Here is a 21,596-nt window from a genome sequence, read left to right as displayed (position 1 = left end):
TGGGAAAAAAAAAGACTTCTGTCGGAATACAAGCGGTCCTCAGATATAGCACTTGAGAGCGCCAAGCAAAGACTCACGACCTTTGAAACCTGCCCAAAGTGGTATATGAGAGAGGTTGAGGCCAGGAGAATAGCTCGCTAGCTAGCTAGCTAGCTTTCTATCTATTTGAGTTATTCCAGGTTGAGTGAACGCTGGCGCGTGTGGCTGCCGCTGCTCGCCCACAGAAAAAAAAAATATCCTGTGTCTGTAAAGTGACCTTGAAAGTCTTGAAAGGCGCTTATGAATGAAATTTCTTCTTCTTCTTCTTCTTCTTCTTCTTCTTCTTCTTCTTATTCTTATTCTTCTTCTTATTCATCTTATTATTCTTATTATTAATCTTCTTCTTATTATTATTATTATTCTTCTTCTTTTTATTCTTATTCTTATTCTTATTCTTATTCTTCATCATCGTCTTCTTCTTCTTCTTATTATTATTATTATTATTATTATTATTATTATTATTATTATTATTATTATTATTATTATGCTTATGGTAACTCTTATTCTTCTTTTTATTCTTCTTTTCATTCTTCTTTTTATTCTTCTTCTTCATCATGTTCTTTTTCTTTTTCTTTTTCTTCATCATCTTCTTCATCTTATGCTTATGCTGATTCTTCTTCTTCTTCTTCTTCTTCTTCTTCTTCTTCTTCTTCTTCTTATTATTATTATTATTATTTATTATTATGCTTACTCTTACTCTTATTCTTACTCTTCTTCTTCTTTTTATTCTTCTTCTTCATCTTCTTCTTATTCTTCTTCTTCTTCTTCTTCTTCTTCTTCTTCTTCTTCTTATTATTATTATTATTATTATTATTATTATTCTAAGTCTTCTTCTTCTTCTTCTTATTATTATTATTATTAATAATAATAATAATAATAATAATAATAATAATAATAATAATAATAATAATAATAAACATTATGTTCTCTGACTACTCAGCTAAGGTCTCAGCCTCTGAGGATGTGTAACACCAGTCCATTTTTGTATTTAAATGCACTCATTAATAACTCAAAATCAAAATTGGGGCTCGAGTGTAAAATCCTAACAATTGCATAACATATTCAGTGTTATCCTCGTCAGGTCAATGACTTTTTTAATGAGTAAACCATTTGTATTGTAATCATTGACACGTACCAAAGCCAGTGAGTAGTTTTTGGTGTGTTCAAACATGTAAAACTAAGCCCTTGGACACGGACTACTATACAAGGAGCATCTGCTGCTCCGTTTTCCCACCCTCAGAAAGGGGATGCAAGGTTAAAGGGGAGGCAAGGGCGCCCGTCTTCCTTTTCCTGATGCACAACAAAGCATTAAAAAGAAACATGTGAAAAACATCCAGGGAAAAATTCACGTTGGGTTTAAAACAAGGGGTCGCGAACCGTTTTAGAAAGTGAAAGCTACTTCTTGGGCAATGATTAATACAAAGAGAGGCCGGTTTTATATGCGTTTTGGAAATTTTAAAAAATTGTAAAAGTGATTCCGGGATAAATCATCTCATGCTGTGATTATGGACCTTACAACTACATGGTGGTTTCTTGAGATACAGTGATACGTCATCTCACAAACTTAATTGGTTCCGAGAAACTGTGTAAGGCGAAAAGTTCATCTGCCGAACATTTATTTCCCATAAGAAACCATTAAAATGAGAATAATCCGTTCCCAGGTCACCATAAAACATAATTTCCTACTAAATAAGCCTTAAAACGACACAAAATATACCTTATTTTATGTAGAATAAATGTTCTATTGTATTGTCATTAAGGAACTAAACACATAGCAATGGTCGACTTGGTGAAATATAATCAAAGCGTACTGGTACTAAGTCACACAAACGCACACCTCTTTCGTGTTTTTCCGATGATCTCCTTCTTCTGCTCGACCGTGATTTTCTTTTGTGTCCTCTTCGGCTTAACACTAGCCTGTGGTGGGTTCTTTTTCGGTCCTATAATTTGAAAGCCGCTTATAAATGAAATGTATTATTATTATTATGATTAAAAGTATCCTCGATAACAAACCACGTCTGCACTCAAAGAAAGAGGGTGACGAAAACTAGTCCGCCAGCCACCGTGGCGCTGTGTGGTTTGGTTCGTCCGTCGAAAACTAGTTCGTATGCCAAGTTTATATTCTCGAGAATTTAATTTTCGTAAGGCGAAAAGTTCGTGAGCGAAAGTGTTCGTAAGCTAAGGTATCACTGTAGGAGCAAAATACACATTTTGGTAGATATGATCTATTTTGACATTTATTTGCTATAAAGTCAGATATAGTCAGCGAACATAACAAAATAAAATATGTCACAACAAGTAGCAGTTGAGCAGTTCAAGCACAATTTTCAAAAATATGACTGAGCCTGAATAACAAGGCTGTTTGACATACAAAACAAGTACACAGACCACAAACCAATACCAGCGAGTCCATAGTACGTATTTGTTATGAAAAGCGATCAATATGACTTCAGCTGAAGGAGTCATTTACAAAATTTGTGTCACTCCGGATCACACTGCCCCCATGTGGCCAAAGAAGGCATACCAGGAGGAGCAGCAAAATATCCACTGAACTGAAGTGTAAAATATGGCAAAAACAGTTTAATTATTCACAATATTTTTCAGTATCTTTTCATAAAGTACAATATTTCAGTTTTATTTTCACTAAAACACATTTCAAATTTGTGGACTGAGTCAGAGTTTTTTTCCAATAAACACGATAAAAGTAACGTGAAAAACGTGTGGATCATTCGATGATTGGGGGCTGCTGAACAAGCATGGCCTGCCACAAGAGGTGCGAACACAGTTCTACACGGCAGCCATCTAATCAATCGATGAGGTGCTACCAGAGCTAATGGGGTAATCAGAGCCATGCATAGAACATTAGAGGTAATCAGACAGAACAAAAGAAGTAATCAGATTATCTTCAGGGAGAGCAGAGATCTCCACTAGGGATACATTTATCGGGCCAGAGTTACCAGCACAAGTTTAGTTCGCTGACGAAGCTCTTTGGATGAGGAGCGAAACGGTCCGAAATCTTCGAAAGAAGTACAGATGAAGGCTGAAGAAACCTTTTCGTTGATTAATACCTGAATTACCCCTCGTATTTGTAGTAAAGCAGATGTGACTCAACGGTGGCACAATCGTGACGAAATAGCCTTTCGATATCTCATTGCAAATGATAAATTCCAATATTGTGTGCGCGTCCACGGGGTTGGGAGAGGGGGAGGTCTGCTCATGTGATTGCGCGTCCCCGCGGCCTCAGGAGAAGTCAGTAATCCTGCGTTTGTGTACTTCGAGTTTCCAGTTTTCCAGCGTGGCAACGCTGCCAATTGCGGACGGACGAATGGCCTACGCGTAAACAGCGAGACGACTTGTTTCCTCAAAGAATAAACACGCTGGTAACTGTGACAAACAGCACTTTTAGTCGAGAGGAGTTCACATCGGCGAGAATTTGGTGGTGATTCGTCGACGGGGACAGCTTGACACTGATCGAGCGACACAACTCGGGTGCTTCGGTCCTGGAAATGGACACAGGAATTGTACCTGAAAAGAAAAGGTAATTTCTACGATCATTTAACGCTAAACGATCGCTTTTCCACAATCCGTGCGCGGTGTTTTGAACACGAGAATTAGCAAGATTTTAGGGAGCGAATGGCAAGATTTACGTCTTCCTGCGTTTAGGACGACATAATGTGTTTGATAGCTAGTGGCTAACTTGACTAGCTAGCGAGCTTCTGACGCCCCCTTTGTTGGTCTGTGTTACTTTGTTTCAAATTCTCGGAATTTAAAACCTGTCTGACAGAATAGATCGATATAATTCGCAAATAAACCATTTACAGTTATTTTTTTTATGTGGCCGACCAGACTTTTCCTTAAGCGTTTAATCGGAGTGATAACTACGGTCAAGGTTTGACGTTGTAGCGATTGGTGGCCCTTATCTCTGGTGAGCATTACTGCGTTGTGGTTCTTGTTAAATATGTAGAATTAATCGTCTGGGAACGTCGCAAGGTCGCTCGGGGTTATTACTATGTCAGGCGTTAGTGTAAACACGTCAACAGTAGTAAGAACGCAGCGGGCTAAATATTGACAGACGTCAAGCAATAAAATTGGTTAAACTGATCTGAAAACATGCTGCCACTTTGTCCATTGTGTATTTGAGAAACCAACTGTAGTTTTGTAGTTAGTAGTTACTCCTATAAAACTTTGTCCTAGTGATCAACCAATTAAAAAAAACAATCACAAGCTTTGCTTGCTGCACTCGATCTAATTGACTTTTTGTGCTTTTTCCATTTACACGTAGAACTAAAGTAATAGTGACGTCGTGTAGTATTTTGTTCTTTAAATAAATGGAACAGGAACGTTGTAATAGCTCAATCCCCTGTGGCTTTACTTTGTTTTCTTAGTGGCAATTTGAAATTTGAGACATTGTCCCATGTGTAGGTTGAGTTACTTGTCTGAGTGTGCATTTTGTCAACTACGGTGGCTATAAAAGTCCAAATTCTATTGTTAAAATGCCACGTCTTTATGCTATGTATGAGACCAAGATAATGCGAAATAAAATTAAAATAATGATAAGTGGCATTTTATGGACAATGGAGAAGAGTCAAGAGTCCTCAAGATAAGAAAATACATTGTTACAAACCTTCTGCTCGAAAGAAAACAAAGGTCAAGAAAGCCTACTTAAACAACACCATTTTATTTGTGACTGATAAAGTACACTAAATGATATCGCATCTGTGTGCTGAGTCCAATTTAACAAGGGTTTGATTTTGCATTTGGTTCATTCTGAGCACACCCTTTCATAGCGTGTCCACACTTGTCCTACCGCGTTATCCCAGCACATAATTTCTCTGACAAATTGTATTGTAAAGGTTATAAATCACATTCATGTTGGGAAAACAGTAAAAAAATATATATCTATATATTAGAATCATTTTTTTTCCCATCACAAAATGCGGGATTTAAACAGGCGTATCCCACCCCTCATTGTAGGTTATTTGCGTTTTTTCATCGTCGTACTCTGGTTTGATGTAAGTTATGTTGCACAGCGCTTAGTCGCATGTTATTCCTGCCTCATCTCTTAATCACCAAGGATTGACGTCAGTAGTAGTTGCCAAATTTATGCTGCTGGGGATTTTTTTTAAACCGCCAGAGACCACTTCATGCTTTCATAACCAATCCAAGACTGTGCACAGTTTGGTGAGCTAAACAAGCAATTCTTGTCGGAAATTACAGGATAATTTTATTTGGAGCATGTTTATTATATTTTAGGTATGAATATTGCTTGAATGATGTGCAATTTGCAGACATTTTATCAGAACCTCACCAATTTCGATAGTTTTGCATTCAAATGTGCACAAAGCCGCATGTTTCATATGGAGTGCAAAAGAAACAAAAACATAAAACTGAAAAAGTACATGTGAACTTAAAGGACAACCGACACTGTTGTTTTTTTTTTGTTTCCTAACTGACATCAGAAAAATGTTTTATAGCATCAAAAATTCCCTAAACACGCAGGCTGATATTTTTAGTCAAATGAAATACACCAATAAATATGAGTTAAAGTGTCACAAAACTACTTCAAAATGACCTCGGAGATGTCGAATTTCAGAAGGTCCCGCCCCCTTGTTCGTGACGTCACGCCAGGACCTCTCCTCTTGCTCTAGTATCAAAACAATGGCTTCAGATTAGGAGAAGATGCTTTCTTGTTACTCATCCAGTTATGAATATGATTCAAATAGTTCTGAAGAGGAAAGCATACAAGTTTGCAATTGATTAAAGAAGTCATCTTGTATCAATTTGAGCCGTCAGGACTCCAATGTAGCATCCCAGAAAATGCACAAGAAGGCGCTCAAGCTCCGTTGTAAATGGGCTGATTTGTCTGCTGGGAATTTGTGTCAACTAGTATCAAATAGTAGCCTTGGTGCCACACACAGCGATTCACCATCGCATTATTTATGTGTTTTCCTTCAAAGTTCACCATCAACACGGATCAACATGAAGTTTACAGACCAAAGTACCCAAAATGCATTGTGTGTCGCTTTCTCGGTCAGGGGCGTTCCAGGCGTGACGTCACGTCAGGCATCATTATCAACTCGAAAATAAGTCTTCCTGAATATTCATAGCGAGTCTTAAAACGTAAAATATAGCTATATGCCGTGGAATTTTTGTAAAGTACGCTCAATAGAAGTCATTTGAAGTGATTTTACAAATTATGGACACAACTTGTCCGGAGACGTCTGTTGTGCTTTAAATTATGTTATTTCTTCAATGACCCTAAAAGTTCAGACTGCTGGTTGGTATTGTTGCCATTTTTGGACTCAGTGGGAAGCAAAACAGCGAATGGTTTCGCATGCAATAAATAGGCACTGTTTTCACAAGCGGCCTAATAAACGTCAACAGATACGGATCAAAGCTTTTAAGATGGTTCATCTGACGTGACAAAACTTCAGAAAGTAGCAAAACGCACTACCGTACCTTGTTGCTGACCGCTTTTTTATATTAGCAATAAAGCTGCAATAAAAGATAACAAAATAAGAGATGTCCTCCATCATGTTGAAAGTGCGGCGAGAACTCAATTTGTACTGCGATACAACGTCCTGCGAACGTAAAAAGTTCACTGAAAAGGTGAAAAGGCTAGCTACACTCTTTGTATTCCGGACGCCCATGTCACTCACCAGTTTAAAGCCACAAGCATTGAGAGTCACGGATGCTACACTATAGCATATATGCAAACGTTCCTCAACTTACGAACGCTATTCGTTCGTAAGGTGGATTTGTTTGTAAGTTGTTTCAGTGCTATATTTTGTAAGGAATGTATGTTTAAGGCTTATATAAGCATGTTTAAGGTTTATATAAGTATGTTTAAGGCTTGTATAAGTAACCTGTATTGGTTTGTACTGAAAAATAAACATTTGACATTTGAAAAATAAAATGTTTTTGCGCTATAAAGTTATGTACAGTACATAATTTACAACAGATTCTTTTCTGACAGACAGTGGCTTTTTAGGTGCATGTACAACTGGAGAGAATACTACATATGTTACTACAAAAATGTTTGTATGTACTGTTGTTCATAACTCGAATGTTCGTAAGTAAGGAGCGTCTGTACGACAGTATATAGCAGCTATGTAGTGGTGAGTGTGAGGTAAGTGAACTCAAGTGGACAAAAAAATAATTGTGCTGAAATCACATACTTTTTTTGACCGAGCAACCCCCCCCCCCCCCAAAAAAAAAAAAGACAACCAGTAAACAGAACACTGGGCGAATGGAATGCTCGCACCGTGTTTAGAGAGCCGAGTACTAGCGGTCACTCAGTTTTGTTTTTTACCTCTTTGTTTGAGTCAATCCTCTTTATTTGTCCACCCCCTTCCTTGCCAGTCTGCGAATTCGTTTTTCTTTTTTTACCCATCAACAATGCTCCTGACCACAATGAGATGGCTCTTTTCATCCCAGTTTGGCTTTTATTGGTGAAAATTAAATAATGAAACGAGTCATCACTATTTGTGTTATGTCACCAAATGTGGCTTTTGGCCAGGCATTTTCTCACAGTGCATTTAGTTGTGAGGCATTACCACATTAAATCATATATTGACACATTTCACTCTCATATTAAACAATACCTTGAATGAAATGTCAGTCACCCAAAACAAAGATTCAGACGCTCCCCAACTTACTAACAAAATAATAATAATAATAATAATAATAAAGAAAAATAATAATACTACATTTCATTTATCAGCGCCTTTCAAAATTGTCAAGGTCACTTTCCAGCGTTCACTCAACCCGGAATAACTCAAATAGATAGTAAGCTAGCTAGCTAATAGCTAGTTAATAGATTGCTAGACAGATAGCTAATAGATAGCTAGCTAGCTAGATAGCTAATAGCTTGCTAGCTAGATAACCAGAGCGTAAGGTGAATTTATACCTCATTTTCCAGTGTATAAGGTGTACCGGAAAATAAGGTGCACCCCCAATGAATGGTGTATTGTCAAGCATTTTCTATATACTGTATAAGGCGCACCGGTCGAAAAGGCACACCTTCAATGAATGAAAAACGTTTTTCTAATATACTATATTTAAATATCTAAAAGTGTTTCCAAATATAAGACACACCACATAATAAGGCGCTACAGTAGAGACTACTTCCTCTACTGGGGGGGGGGGGGGGGGCGAAATGGAGTTGGTGGCAGCTGACAGTAGTTGCGAGAGCTGTTGTGGCTCAATATGACTTCACATATAAGTCGCACCTGTTTATAAGGCGCTTGAACGTCTTAAACTGTAAGATCCCGCACCAAGGAGTTAATGTGCTTTTTGTCTTACTAAACTAAGAAAAACAATGCAGTCTATCTAGCCTATTATCAAGACAGACACAGCTTTCACTCTCTATCAAAAAGCCTAAAGGGAAAAAACAAAACAATCCCCAGCAGATATGAACACATTCCCAGGCGTGAGGCCAAAGTTATATAACAATACTCGTGCACTTGGGGTCATGCATGGCCTGGCAGTCATCAGCAGTTCAAAACTACAAAACTCAACACATATGGTTTAGCTTCTCCTTAACTCATTCACTGCCAGATATGTGCAAAAATGTTTCCACTCCAGTGCCAAGATTTTTTTTCATTGTCACTCGAATTCCAGGACCCACAGAATACTGAGTTTTAGGACGTCATAAACATTAAATGCAGTGTAAGAAACCTTGGACCAGTGGTGAATTAATTAGTTAATTATCTATTTTTTAGCATTGTTCGATTTATTGAAAAAAATCTTAGCGAGAGAAAATAGATGGTTTGAAAGGGGAATAAAAAAAGCAATTTTCATAAAACAGCAAAACCCTTTACTAAATCGCCATGGTGGGGTGAGGTTCAATTTGGATCATTCCTACAACCGACTTTTTAGGCAACATAGGCTTAGTTATGCTGATGAGGTGATACTACATCAAATGAGGCAATCAGGCCAGCCGTAGACCCGTCCTCAGGCAGGACAAAAGAAGTATTCAGTGTAGCCGCAGGGAGTAGTCCTCTGCACCCCCCAAACTGAGAGCAGGGACCAATCATAGCAGAGTCTGGCACCGCCACGTCTGGACAGTAGGGATATTTGTATATTGAGTGAAAATTACCAGCAAAAGATTTTAGTTCGCTGACGAAGCTTCTTGGATAAGAAGCGAACATCCGACACCTTCAAAGAAGTACAGATGACGGCTGAAGAAACCTTATCGTCGATTTATTGAATATTTCCACACTACTCCTCAATTCATCAGAGGCATTATGACTTTTACCCCCTCAACTCTCTCCTGCAGGGTCAGCTCGGAGCGAAGGAAGGAGAAATCAAGGGATGCGGCGCGATGCAGACGCGGGAAGGAATCTGAGGTGTTTTACGAGCTCGCTGAGCAGCTGCCATTGCCGCACAGCGTCAGCTCTGGCCTCGACAAGGCCTCCGTCATGAGGCTCACCATCAGCTACCTGCGCATGAGAAAACTGCTCGGCACTGGTCAGTTTCTGCTTTCGGATGCTTTCATATGTGGTCAGATAATATTGTCATTGTTATAGGAGGTGTCAGTGGAATCTATGCATCTCCAAATTATCCATTTTTATTACATTAAGCCAAAAAAAGCAGCAACTCGATCAAAATATATTCAATTGGAAATTGTAGATGAAAAAAAAAATTGAAAACCAAATCTGATATGTTAATTCATACAATTAATCTTGTGAGAGGAAATTTGGAACTTTCTGGAAAAAAAAATCGGCAAATTAACTCATTCACTGCCATTCCCGAATTTATTCGGGAATTGAAAATATGACGTGGAGCGGGTTTTGTTTTTTCTTGCGAGGGGTTGCCGATAAAGCGCTGGACAGCCCTCTGGCAATGTTGTTTCCCCTGTATAAGGGATGTTATTTCCCTTGTATAAGGCACACTTACTTATAAGGCGCAGGGTTATCTTTTGAAGAAAAACAAGGCTTTTGGGTGCGCCTTATACACCGGAAAATACAGTACTTTATTTGAAAATTACTGTATACAAGGATAGTAACTCATTCACTTCCCTTCATGAATTTATTCGGGAATTGAAAATATGATGAAGAGCGCCACTCCCGAATTTGTTCGAGTTCATGCTTGGGTGCCGATAAAGCGCTGGCCATGGCCTCTGGCAATGTTTTTTTTTCCTTCTACAAGGGGACAGCATCTCCCTTTTTTTCCATGTTAGTGTTTAGTTCCAGCTTCATCTGTTGTTAAAGCGCTATATAAACCAATACGTATGCCGCCCTCATTTCAAGCTCATATAACTCCAGACCCATATAATTTAGGAATTAACTTGTTTTTTTCTGATGAAAGAAGAGAGTTTTTTTATGCTGCATTGAATTTTTATGTAGTCCGAAAACTCAATATGTTGTAGGTCCTGGAATTTGAGTGAAAATGACAAAAACCCTGCCACTGGAGTAGACACATTTTTTGCACATCGTCCGGCAGTGAATGAGTTCAGAACCGTCAATGGTAACGCAGCCAAATAAAACCCAAACTGCGTTCAACTAATTTACCACCTTATCCAGCATTTCACATTTCAGACTCTGACATGATGCGTCCTCGACAACCGCGGCTCATTTCAGCTTTAATTTCACACTTTGCCTTTCTTTCCCTCCAGATGAGCCGAAGCCAGAAGAGGAGAGTGAGTTGGACACACAGCTGAACAACCCCTACTTAAAAGCTCTGGAGGGCTTTCTAATGGTGCTGTCAGAAGACGGCGACATGATTTATCTCTCGGAGAATGTTAACAAGTGCCTCGGTCTGGCACAGGTAAGTCTGAATTGCGAGTGTCAGCGTTATAAGTGAAGTGTTGGTATTTTTAGAAACAGTCAAGGTCACGTTTTCTACTTCTTGATAAAGAAGGTTAGAGGTTCCTCAGGTTAACACTGCATGAAATGCCGATGTAAAATATCTTCACATTCTGTCTCTGACGTCGACAGTTTGACCTGACTGGGCACAGCGTGTTTGATTTCACACATCCCTGTGACCAGGATGAGTTGAGGGAAATGCTGGTCCACAGAACAGGTATGCAGCATTTTTATCATATCAACATAGAGTAAAACAAAACAGAAACATTAACTCATTCATTGCCAGATGTGCAAAAATGTGTCCACTCCAGTGCCAGGGTTTTTGTTATTTTCAGTCAAATTTCAGGACCCATAGAATATTGAGTTTTAGGACTACTGTATTTGCACCGGAGTATAAGGCGCACCCCCACTGAAAGGTGTATTTTCAAACTTTTTCCATATATAAGGCGCACCGGACTAAATATAAATCAATTTGTATTGTATTGTATTGTATTGTATTGTAATGCATTGTATTGTATTGCACATAGTTCCTGTATTTTCCGCACTAATAAGGCACTTCCTATGACTTGTCGGATTTTAAGAAATTTTAATGTTTATCAGTGCAGATAGTTAGGAAAAAGTGTTTTATCATGAATTCAATTTAAGATGCAGTATTTTTTTTACATTTATGCCGCATATATGGTGCACCGGAGTATAAGTTAAGGTACAAAGAAAATATTCTGTCCCAAGGCACAAGGGTGGCCGTTTCGTCAATGTCATTGCCAAGATTATTTGTGCATTCATTCAAAACTACCGTATTTTCTGGTGTATAAGGTGCACCGGAGTATAAGGTGCACCCCCACTGAATGGTGTATTTTCAAACTTGTTCCATATATAAGGCGCACTGGACTAAATATAAATCAATATGTATTGTATTGTATTGTATTGTATTGTATTGTATTGCAATGCAAAGTTCCTCTATTTTCCTCACTTCAGATGACCTGTCGGATTTTGAGAAAATTGAACATTTTTCAGTGCCCATAGTGAGGAATAAAGTGTTTTATGATGATTTCAAGTTAAGATACCGTATTTTCCCGATGTATAAGGTGCACCGGATTATAAGGTTCACCCTCAATGGATGGTGTATTTTCAAACATTTTCCATATATAAGGCGCACTGGACTATTAGGCACACCTTCAATGAAAGCTTTCCAAATATTATGTATCAATATATAAACGTTTTCCAAATATCAGGCACCTTATAATGCGGTGTGCATTATAAGGTGATATAGTAGAGGCTGGAGTTACGCACGACTTCTTCTACAGAGGGGAGAATAGAGTCGTGGCTTCTGACAGTCGTTGCGAGACCCGTTGTGGCTCAATGACTTCACATATAAGGCGCACCTTCATATAAGGCGCAGGATCATCTCTTGAAGAAAATCAATGCTTTTGGGTGCGCCTTATACAACGGAAAACAGGGTACATAAACATTCAGCGCAGCATAAGTAACCTTAGACTTAGAAAAGAGTTAATCCCCAAGTGATATGGGCCTGGAGTAATATAAGGTGCAAGTGAGGGCGGCTGTACAAAAGGTAAATACTGCCCCCTTGTGGAAGGGGAAAAACATTGCCAGAGGTCTGACCAGCGCTTTATTGGCACCCACGCAAGAAAATTACAACCTGAACAAATTCGAGAATGGCACTCCACGTCATACTGTATTTTCAATTCCCGAATAATTTCGGGAATTGCAGTGAATGAGTTAATCACCGGCCATTTTGAATTCTAATCACTAATAGACACGTTTAAGAAAATGGTGACTACTTTGGTCTTTTCAATGCGCTTTCTCTTCTTTACTGTGTCATTTCAGGCTCCAAGAAGACAACGGAACCACCCACAGAGCGCAGCTTCTTCCTTCGAATGAAGTGCACGCTCACAAGCCGGGGCCGCACGGTCAATGTCAAGTCTGCTACATGGAAGGTAATGCAAGGTCTTCTTGCTCATTCTAATAATTGGGACTAAAACCTTGATCATGACGTGAACTACATGTCGCCAACTATCTTCATCACTCGTAACCCAATTGGAATGCATCGAGGCCATTAGTCAGTAAACTTCATTTTATTCCTAAAACAGTCAGTCTGTAATTTTATATGTGCATTGATGTCAACATCTGATAGGCCATTAGCAGACAATTGTGACTCAACCCCATGCGAATGACATTAACCATCCAATTACCGAGCTCAGATTACATATTTATATCACGATAGTTCAATACTCAAAGCAGAGTTTATATTTTCGACTTTAGTTGCTTGTCATCACAACACTGAGACTACTGTATTTTCCGGTTGTATAAGGCGCACCCAAAAGCCTTGATTTTCTTGAAAAAATACCCCTGTGCCTTATACGCAGGTGCACCTTATATGTGAAGTCATATCAGAAAGCCTTTAATAGTCACACAGTGGCGAAATTTGCAATCTACAGCAGCAAAATTGGGGTTTAAAAGAAGAAATCAAAGTATTGTATGTACAATTTTTTTTACAGAAGACTGAACTGTATAACTCCACAAAAATGTTTCATAAATATTCAGCCACAACATGTCTGGCAACTACTGTCAGCGGCCACGACTCCATTTTCCCCTGTAGAAGTAGTAGAGAGGCTCCCCTACTTACGAACATTCGAGTTACGAACAACGGTACATACGAACATTCGGACAGAGATGCCGTAAGTTAAATTTGGTATTGCACGCTTTTTTGCTAGTAGTGCTTCTTTCCGCCACTCATACCGACATGAGGCGCTGTGAGAGCTCTCCTTCTTTCTAATATATGTAGTATTCTCTCCAGTTGTACATGTACATATCTTTATAGAGCATATATTTCATTAAATTATTATTTTTCAGTACAAACCAATACAGGGTACTTATACAGGCCTTAAACATAAATTCCATACAAAACAGAGCACTGAAGCAACTTATGAACAAATTCACCTTACGAACGACCGTTTGGAACGTATCTCGTTCGTAAGTTGGGAAGCGTCTGTAGGGCGTAAACCCAGCCTCTACTGTAGCGCATTATAATGTGGTGTGCCTTATATGAATATATGAAAAACTTTTATATATTCATATATTAATGGAATGGAATATTTGGAAAACATTTTTCATACATTGAAGGTGGGCCTCATAGCCTCATGCGTCTTATATATGGAACAAAGTTTGAAAATACACCATTCATTGCAGGTGTGCCTTGTACTCCGGTGCACCTTATATACCAAAAAATACCGTACTTGATCACCAAAGACAAACACTGTGCGGCGTGGAATATATGCCGTATTTTCTCCGCTATAAGGTGCACCTAAAAGAAAATATTGTTTTCAAAAGGTGACCATGCACCTCATAATCCGGTGCGCTTTATAATAATAATAATACATTTCATTTCTAAGCGCCTTTCAAAACTCTCAAGGCCACTTTACAGTCACAGGATCGGTTTTTCTGCGGATGAGCAGCGGCAGCCACGTGCGCCAGCGTTCACTCAACCCGGAATTAATGTATGGAAAACATTTTAAAATGTTATTCATTGAATGTTCCCCTTATAATGTGGTGCACCTTATGTATGGAAAACGTTTATAAATATGTCATTCATTGAAGGTGCGCCTTATATTCCAGAAAATACGCTACTTTTGTTTGATTCTAAAAGTAGCCCACCGTTCACGTCTTCAGGTGCTCCACTGCTGCGGACACATGCGTTCACACAGTAGCCTCAACGAGCAGGACCACAAAGAGCCAGCGCTTCCCTATCTGGTGCTGATCTGCGATCCTATTCCACACCCGTCCAACATCGAGGTCCCTCTGGATACCAAGACATTTCTCAGCCGCCACACAATGGATATGAAGTTCACATATTGTGATGAGAGGTGAGCGCGCTTGACTATTGCATCATCGATGCCTGTTTTTACTTATCGCTGGAGGTTGCAGTGGATGTTGATCATTCATTGTGCTCTCACAGGATCACTGAGCTTTTGGGGTATGATCCAGAGGACCTGTTGGATCGTTCTGTGTACGAGTATTATCACGCACTGGACTCGGATCTCCTCACCAAGACTCATCACAACTGTAAGCCATCACTGCTTAAGACTGCAGTGATAGCTCGGCTTACGAACGCTTTAGCTAACGAAGGTTTCGCCTTGCGAACGTTAAATTCGCGAGAATATAATCTTGGCATACGAACTATTTTTCGGGAAACTCACAGAGCGCCACAATGAGTGATGTGACGTTCGCGAACGAGCCGGTTGTTAGGAGCTGGAAATGGCAGCCGACTTTTTATGTCCTCTGTTCCTCGCCCCCAGTCTTCGGTTAAAGCCGCACGTGATTGGTCAAGTCCGTGGTAGAGGGGGGGGGGGGGGGGCACACGCAGCAGGACACACGCAGTAGTGAGGAAGGAGGGAGGTGTTACAGAAACACAGAGCTGCACATGAACGGGAAAGGCAGACGACCGAGCTTGAAACAAAAAACAAAAGTGAAAAAAAACGTGAAAAGGTAAGAACATGGATAGAAAACAGTGAAATTTGGACTCGTTTCAACTTTATTGATAGTTCTAAGGCAGAGTGTAGACTGCAAGGTTAAAATATCTTATCAATCAGGCTCCACAAATAACCCGCACAAGCCATCTGTACAATTTGAAGAGACGAGACAAGCAAGGGAATCAGCTATTAATGATATTTCTAGTGTGCCTGTTGCTGTTGCAATATCACAACTTCCAAGATGTACAACCCAGAGCTCTTTGAGACACTTTATCCATTCCATCAAGCCATCGACCATCACAAAGACAGTTTATTTATTTAATTACAATACCATAGCACATTTATTATACATAAAATGAGATATGGTGTGTAGTTTTAAGGCTTATTTAGTTAAAAATTGTTTTATGGGGATCTGGGAACGGATTATTCTCATTTTAATGGTTTCCTATGGGAAATTAATGTTTGGAAGACACACTTCGCCTTACACACAATTTCTGGGAACCAATTAAGTTCGTAAGCCAAGGTATCACTGTACATGGAATCTTGATTTTTTTTCCCAGAGTAACATATCATAAATGTGTTTTTGTGTGTATTTGTTGCAGTGTTTGCAAAAGGCCAGGTCAGCACAGGCCAATACCGGATGCTTGCCAAGAAGGGAGGTTTTGTGTGGGTGGAAACGCAAGCAACTGTCATCTACAATAACAAGAACTCGCAGCCGCAATGTGTGGTCTGTGTCAACTTTGTCCTCAGGTACCAATGATTACTTCATGATAAGAAATAAATCACCTCTGGATTTCATGACATGTTTTATTTCCAGTGATGTTGTTAGTACCGTTCTTTTGCGCTATAAGGCGCATAAAAAAAGCCTTCTTCTTCAAAAAATGACCCTGCACCTTATCATCCGGTGCGCCTTATGTGTGAAGTAATATTGAGCCACAACAAGATCTGGCAACTACTGTGAGCTGCCGCAGACTCAATTTCCACCCGTCCAAGTAGTGCGTGGTGGATGCTGGGATATATAAAATGCAGTTTCATTTCGGTAATCTCTTAACTCATTCACTGCCAGACGTGTGCAAAAATGTGTCCACTGCAGTGCTAGGGTTTTTGTCATTTTCACTCAAATTCCAGGACAGGATTCCGAGTTTTAGGACTACATAAACATTCAATGCAGGCGTGACGTCACGAACAAGGGGGCGGGACCTTCTGAAACTGAAACTTTCTGAGGTCATTTTGAAGTACTTTTGAGACACTTTAAGTCATTTTTATTGGTGCTTTGCATTTGACTTAAAATAACCGCCTGCGTTTTTTCTGATGTCAGTTAGGAAACAAAAAATGTGTTGGTTGTCAACAAATGTCCTTCACCAAACGCTATTTTCCCAATATTGCTCTGGCGCCATCCTGTGGCATCCTACAGATTGACAGCATGCCTCAAACCATTAATATGAGGCTTTTTTTTTCATTGAGTCCACAGAAAAATAGTGTGAATGTCACTCATGTTGGGGGAAAACACCGTTTGGTGAATATCATACATTTCCACAAATCTATTTGTGAAAACCAAACTGCCGTTCCCTCTTCTATAGTGGCATCCAGGATGAGAAACTCATCTTGTCCCTGGAGCAGACAGAAGATGTGAAGCCTGTGAAGGAGGAGCAAAAGAATGAAGAAAATGTTGTTGTGCTGAGTTGCTCACTGGAAAAGTCCCCAAGCCTGCTGAAAAACAAGGAAATAGAAGAGGAGAAGGCTCCTGAGCTGGATGTGATCAAGCTATTCACACAAACGCTTGAGCCAAAGCCAGTGACCAGCCTGTATGAGCAGCTGAAGGAAGAGCCCGAGGCCTTGACTTTGTTGGCCCCAGCAGCTGGAGACACCATCATCTCCTTAGATTTCAGCTGCCCTGGTTTGTGGCCTCTTGGGAATCCTTTGGACTGTATAGAATGCTTGCCTCTGAACACCTTTATCGTCCTCCACTACAGATTCTGACATCCAGTTGTTGAAAGACGTGCCCCTCTACAACGATGTGATGCTTCCTGCCACCGGTGAAAAGCTTGCACTGCCTCTTTCTCCTCTGCCGCCCAGCGAGCCCCTCGGTGTCGATGTCACCACTGTGAACGGGAAAAGTGACAACTATGTGTCCAAATCAACAAACAGCAACAGCGCAGCAGAGGTAAAGCTGCCTCAATTTAACTCAATTTACCGTAATTTCCCGTGTATAAGGTGCAGCCAAAAGCCTTGATTTTCTTTCAAAAGATGATCCTGCGCCTTATATGCAGGTGCGCCTTAAATGTGAAGTAATATTGAGCCACAACAGGTCTCGCAACTACTTTCAGCAACCACCATTTCCCCCCTGTACAAGAAGTAGTGCGTAACCCCAGCCTTTACTGTAGCGCCTTATAATTATATTTATTATATTATATACAGTGAGCTCTCAACTTACAAACACCTCAATTTACAAACTTTTTGTCTTACAAACGTCAGATTTATGAAAATTAAACCTTATAATAAGCACTATTTTCATAATACACACCCACCACGGCTGGCGGAGTGATCTTCGGCGGAAGCACATGACCGAACGGCACCAGAGGTTAAGTTACCAACAGTCCTTATGGAAGGTGACTCTCCTTCCATAAGCCATCAACGACCATCAAAAAATCAAAAAGGTAAATAAAACTTTATTTTACAGCACAGTTTATTTCTTTAATTACATTCGTCATGTAATGCGCCTCTCTTTCTAAACAGCAATTCCCTTTGACCTTCGAACTCCAATGCCATTCCATAAAGCCATAAATGACCATCACAAATGTAAATAAAGTGACTTTATGATACAATGCAGTGTATTTCTTTCATTACAATAAAATAGCACACTTATTATACATAGAATAAGGTATGTCGTGTGTAGTTTTAGGGCGTATTTAGTTGAAAAGTATATTTTATGGAAACCCGGAAACGGATTATTCCCATTTTAATGGTTTCCTATGGGAATATTTTTTTTGAGATACACACTTTTCGCCTTACACACTCTGTCTGGGAACCAATTAAGTTCGTAAGTTGAGGTCTCACTGTATTTATATATTATATTTTGTAAAACATTTTTTATTCATTGAAGGTGTGCCTTATAGTCCAGTGCGCCTTTTATATGGACAAAGTTTGAAAATACACCATTCATTGGGGGTGGACTTTATACTGCGGTGCGCCTTATACACCGGAAATTATGGTAAATCCATTTGATGTTAGAATTTGGGTATACAGTGAGCCCGATTTCACAAAATGGCCCAATACATTAATTTATTTTTTTTAAAAACCTTTATGTTCTTGCGTGTAGCTACCATTTTTCCTTGGGTACGTCATATTAGCATATGGTAATCACCAAGGTAGACTACATTGAAATTATAGTTTTAACCACTTCCATTGTGGACTGCAAGACGAATTCCAGATGAAGCATTTGTGCTTTAATTCTCCAATAACGGATAGTTCTTTCGATAGGTCCCCCCTCCTCCGGATTTTTGCTTGACCATGGACCCGGACATCTCTGACTTTAAACTGGACTTGGTGGAGAAGCTGTTTGCCATTGATACACAGCCCAAAACTCCCTTTACCACACAGGTAAAGAAACCGGGACGGATGGCGTAGGTCATGGTTGATCTTTCAAAACAATGAACACAAAATAAATGGACGGTTCTGTCCCCCGAAAGGCAATGGAGGACTTGGACCTTGAGATGTTGGCTCCCTACATCCCCATGGACGATGACTTCCAGTTACGTAGTGTGAGCCCCGAACAGCCGCGACCTTGTGGACTTGTCAAATCGCTCGAGAGCTCATCGCACGCCACACAGGATCTGCGTAACGATCTCGGCCTGCCGAACGTCGGCAGCACGTCCCCGGCTCCCTCTGACCGGGTCGCTGTTTCCCCTTCTTCCCCCAACTTCTTTAAGAGGTAAATGTACCACCATATGCTCTGTTGACCTCAACCCTCAAAAGTTTTGGACGATACGTGCGGTACTATCATGTCACATTTGTTCCGCAGAACGCCGCCATTGGACAAAGAGGTCTCCCTCTGTATCCTGGCAGCTCAAAATGCGCAGCGGAAAAGAAAAATGGACGACATCCAAGAGATGGTTGGCCAAGTAAAACTTTTTCAGTATTCTCACCTCACAATTAAAGTCTCAGTCTAAACGTTTAACTTAGAGTGGGCCCAGTTAGTGAATGAATGCACAATTCGAAACATGGCTTGATTTATCCAAAAGCATCTGCTTGATTTATTAGAAATAAAATGTATTATCATTATCATTATCATTATTATTATTATTATTATTATTATTATCATTATCAGTATCAGTATCATTATCATTATCATCATTATCAGTATCATTATTATTATTATTATTATTATTATTATTATTATTATTATTAGTAGTAGTAGTAGTGGTATTGGTAGTAGTAGTAGTGGTGGTGGTATTAGTAGTGGTATTAGTAGTAGTAGCACTAGTCGTAGCACTAGTCGTAGCAGCAGTAGTAGTAATAGTAGTAGTAGTAGTAGTAGTATTAATCTTGCAGTGGATTAATTGACATTCCACGGCAGCAAAGTGATGAAAAGAAGAGGAAAGAAAGAAGTAGAAAAACAAAATACAGGAGCTGCTGTAAAGGCAGCCACTCTTTTAGCGCACCATCTTGAAGTCAAAAGAACAAAAATTAGTAAATAATATGACAACACAAATGATAATCAATCTGGAGCACTTTCTGCACCCTATTTGTTGCATGAAGCAGTTCTAGATGAAAGACGAGATGATCAAAGCGTTCTTTTCACCAGTGGATCAGGGACGTCATAGTGGAATGTGCATGTCTGCTACAAGCTAAATGTTGAAAACAAACACGAATTTGTAGCATCCACTGACAAAAGAGATTGTCTCACATCACGTATCCCACGTAAATCCGCTTCAATTCCAAGCCGCGGCAGTTCCAGATACGCATCGGCGCTGTGCGCTGACGCTCCTTTCTTATCATTGCGGGCTCCTCAAGCCTGTTATAATTCCATCAATTTGTTAGAACAACTCTGGTGGCAAGAAATAACATTTGCTGTTTTTTTTTTTTTTTCAGGAAACTTTGCCCAAGGAAAACGTGAAGCAAGGGAAGAAACTGAAGGTCGAGTTGGGCTCAACACAAACTGTACTCCTGCTGCCTTCAGGTTGAATTGATGACATTCCTCTTGCGGATTCCTCCATTTGTAGCTTTTGTTCCATTCTTAACATGAGCTCCTGTCCGTCTGTTGTCGTAGATTTGGCGAGTTGCCTTTTAGGCAGCACATCAGAAGCCACCAGGTCCCTTTTCAACCTGCCGCAGCTCACTCGCTACGACTGCGAGGTCAACGCCCCATTACAGGGCCGCCAGTATCTGCTACAGGGGGAGGAGCTTCTGCGCGCCTTGGACCACGTCAACTGAGTCTGCTTGATGGACTTGACGCGACAGTATCACCTTCTCATTTTCCTTCTTCCCCACTGCCCATTTTCTTATTTATATATCTGAATACGTCCAAATCAAGGATGGCTGCCGTTTGTGCACATGACGTGAAGTCCATAGCATTCCACTGTGACAAACGCCATAGCAGCAGAGGGATTTCGTCATCAAACGCTTCCAGTTTGTTAATTCTGTTTTCCATTTCTCTCCTCCTGCGAGTCTCTCAGCACATGACGCCTCTCAGATGACCTTTCCCAGCAGGTCATCAAGAATCTGGCGTAACTGCCAGCAGTGTATTGTAAGCTTCAGTCGCACAATTTCTATTTTCTTAAAAAAAGAATACTGTTACCAGCAAAATATATTAAGCCTTTTTTAAACTAGTTTTAATGAAATTTGAACACTTTAATTTTATTTTATTTTTTTTGCTCTCACAGTCTTTTGTCTTAATGTCCGTAGTCCACAAATATGAAGATGTTTAAACCTACGGTGGTTAGAATATTGCCTCCATTTATTCACCGTCTTGTCTTTTTAGTCTTTGAATACATTTAACTGTGTAGCAGTCCAGTACATCAGTCACTTTATTACTTTAATGTATGCCTGTTATTGTATGTACTGTACACCAGCGAAATGAACTTTTCAATGCTTTTCAAATTGAGCTCAGACAAAATATGTAACCGCGTTTGAAAATGTTTCTTCAACCGTCATATGTACTTCTTTGAAGGTGTCGGATGTTTCGCTCCTCATCCAAAAAGATTTGTCAGCGGAATCAAATTTTGCTGGTAGCTCTGGCTATATATATATATATATATATATA

General features: G+C 39.8%; 1 protein-coding gene across 3 annotated transcripts in view; it reads left to right on the top strand.

Annotated features, from left to right (window-relative positions):
- hif1aa (hypoxia inducible factor 1 subunit alpha a) overlaps nt 1–21,596 on the top strand; it is a 25,702-nt gene extending 4,106 nt beyond the window's left edge. The window contains exons 1-15 of one of the 3 annotated variants that reach the window (XM_089004029.1): nt 3,259–3,577; nt 9,320–9,510; nt 10,658–10,809; nt 10,980–11,064; nt 12,693–12,802; nt 14,535–14,728; nt 14,821–14,927; nt 15,937–16,084; nt 16,915–17,231; nt 17,308–17,498; nt 18,815–18,934; nt 19,024–19,265; nt 19,356–19,446; nt 20,426–20,513; nt 20,604–21,596. In XM_089004029.1, the coding sequence (XP_088860155.1) occupies nt 3,546–3,577; nt 9,320–9,510; nt 10,658–10,809; nt 10,980–11,064; nt 12,693–12,802; nt 14,535–14,728; nt 14,821–14,927; nt 15,937–16,084; nt 16,915–17,231; nt 17,308–17,498; nt 18,815–18,934; nt 19,024–19,265; nt 19,356–19,446; nt 20,426–20,513; nt 20,604–20,767 (2,232 nt within the window). In that variant the 5' untranslated portion in view covers nt 3,259–3,545 and the 3' untranslated portion in view covers nt 20,768–21,596. Of the gene's footprint in view, nt 1–3,258; nt 3,578–9,319; nt 9,511–10,657; nt 10,810–10,979; nt 11,065–12,692; nt 12,803–14,534; nt 14,729–14,820; nt 14,928–15,936; nt 16,085–16,914; nt 17,232–17,307; nt 17,499–18,814; nt 18,935–19,023; nt 19,266–19,355; nt 19,456–20,425; nt 20,514–20,603 lie in introns of those variants that run through there. The other 2 variants (XM_089004027.1, XM_089004028.1) reach the window with 2 other exon arrangements.

This window comes from Hippocampus bargibanti, linkage group LG09, assembly GCF_051943395.1.
Source record: "Hippocampus bargibanti isolate YZ-2025 linkage group LG09, ASM5194339v1, whole genome shotgun sequence".
NCBI lineage: Eukaryota > Metazoa > Chordata > Actinopteri > Syngnathiformes > Syngnathidae > Hippocampus > Hippocampus bargibanti.
Note: the sequence above shows the minus strand (reverse complement) of the source record. Positions and strands in the feature narration are given on the sequence as shown.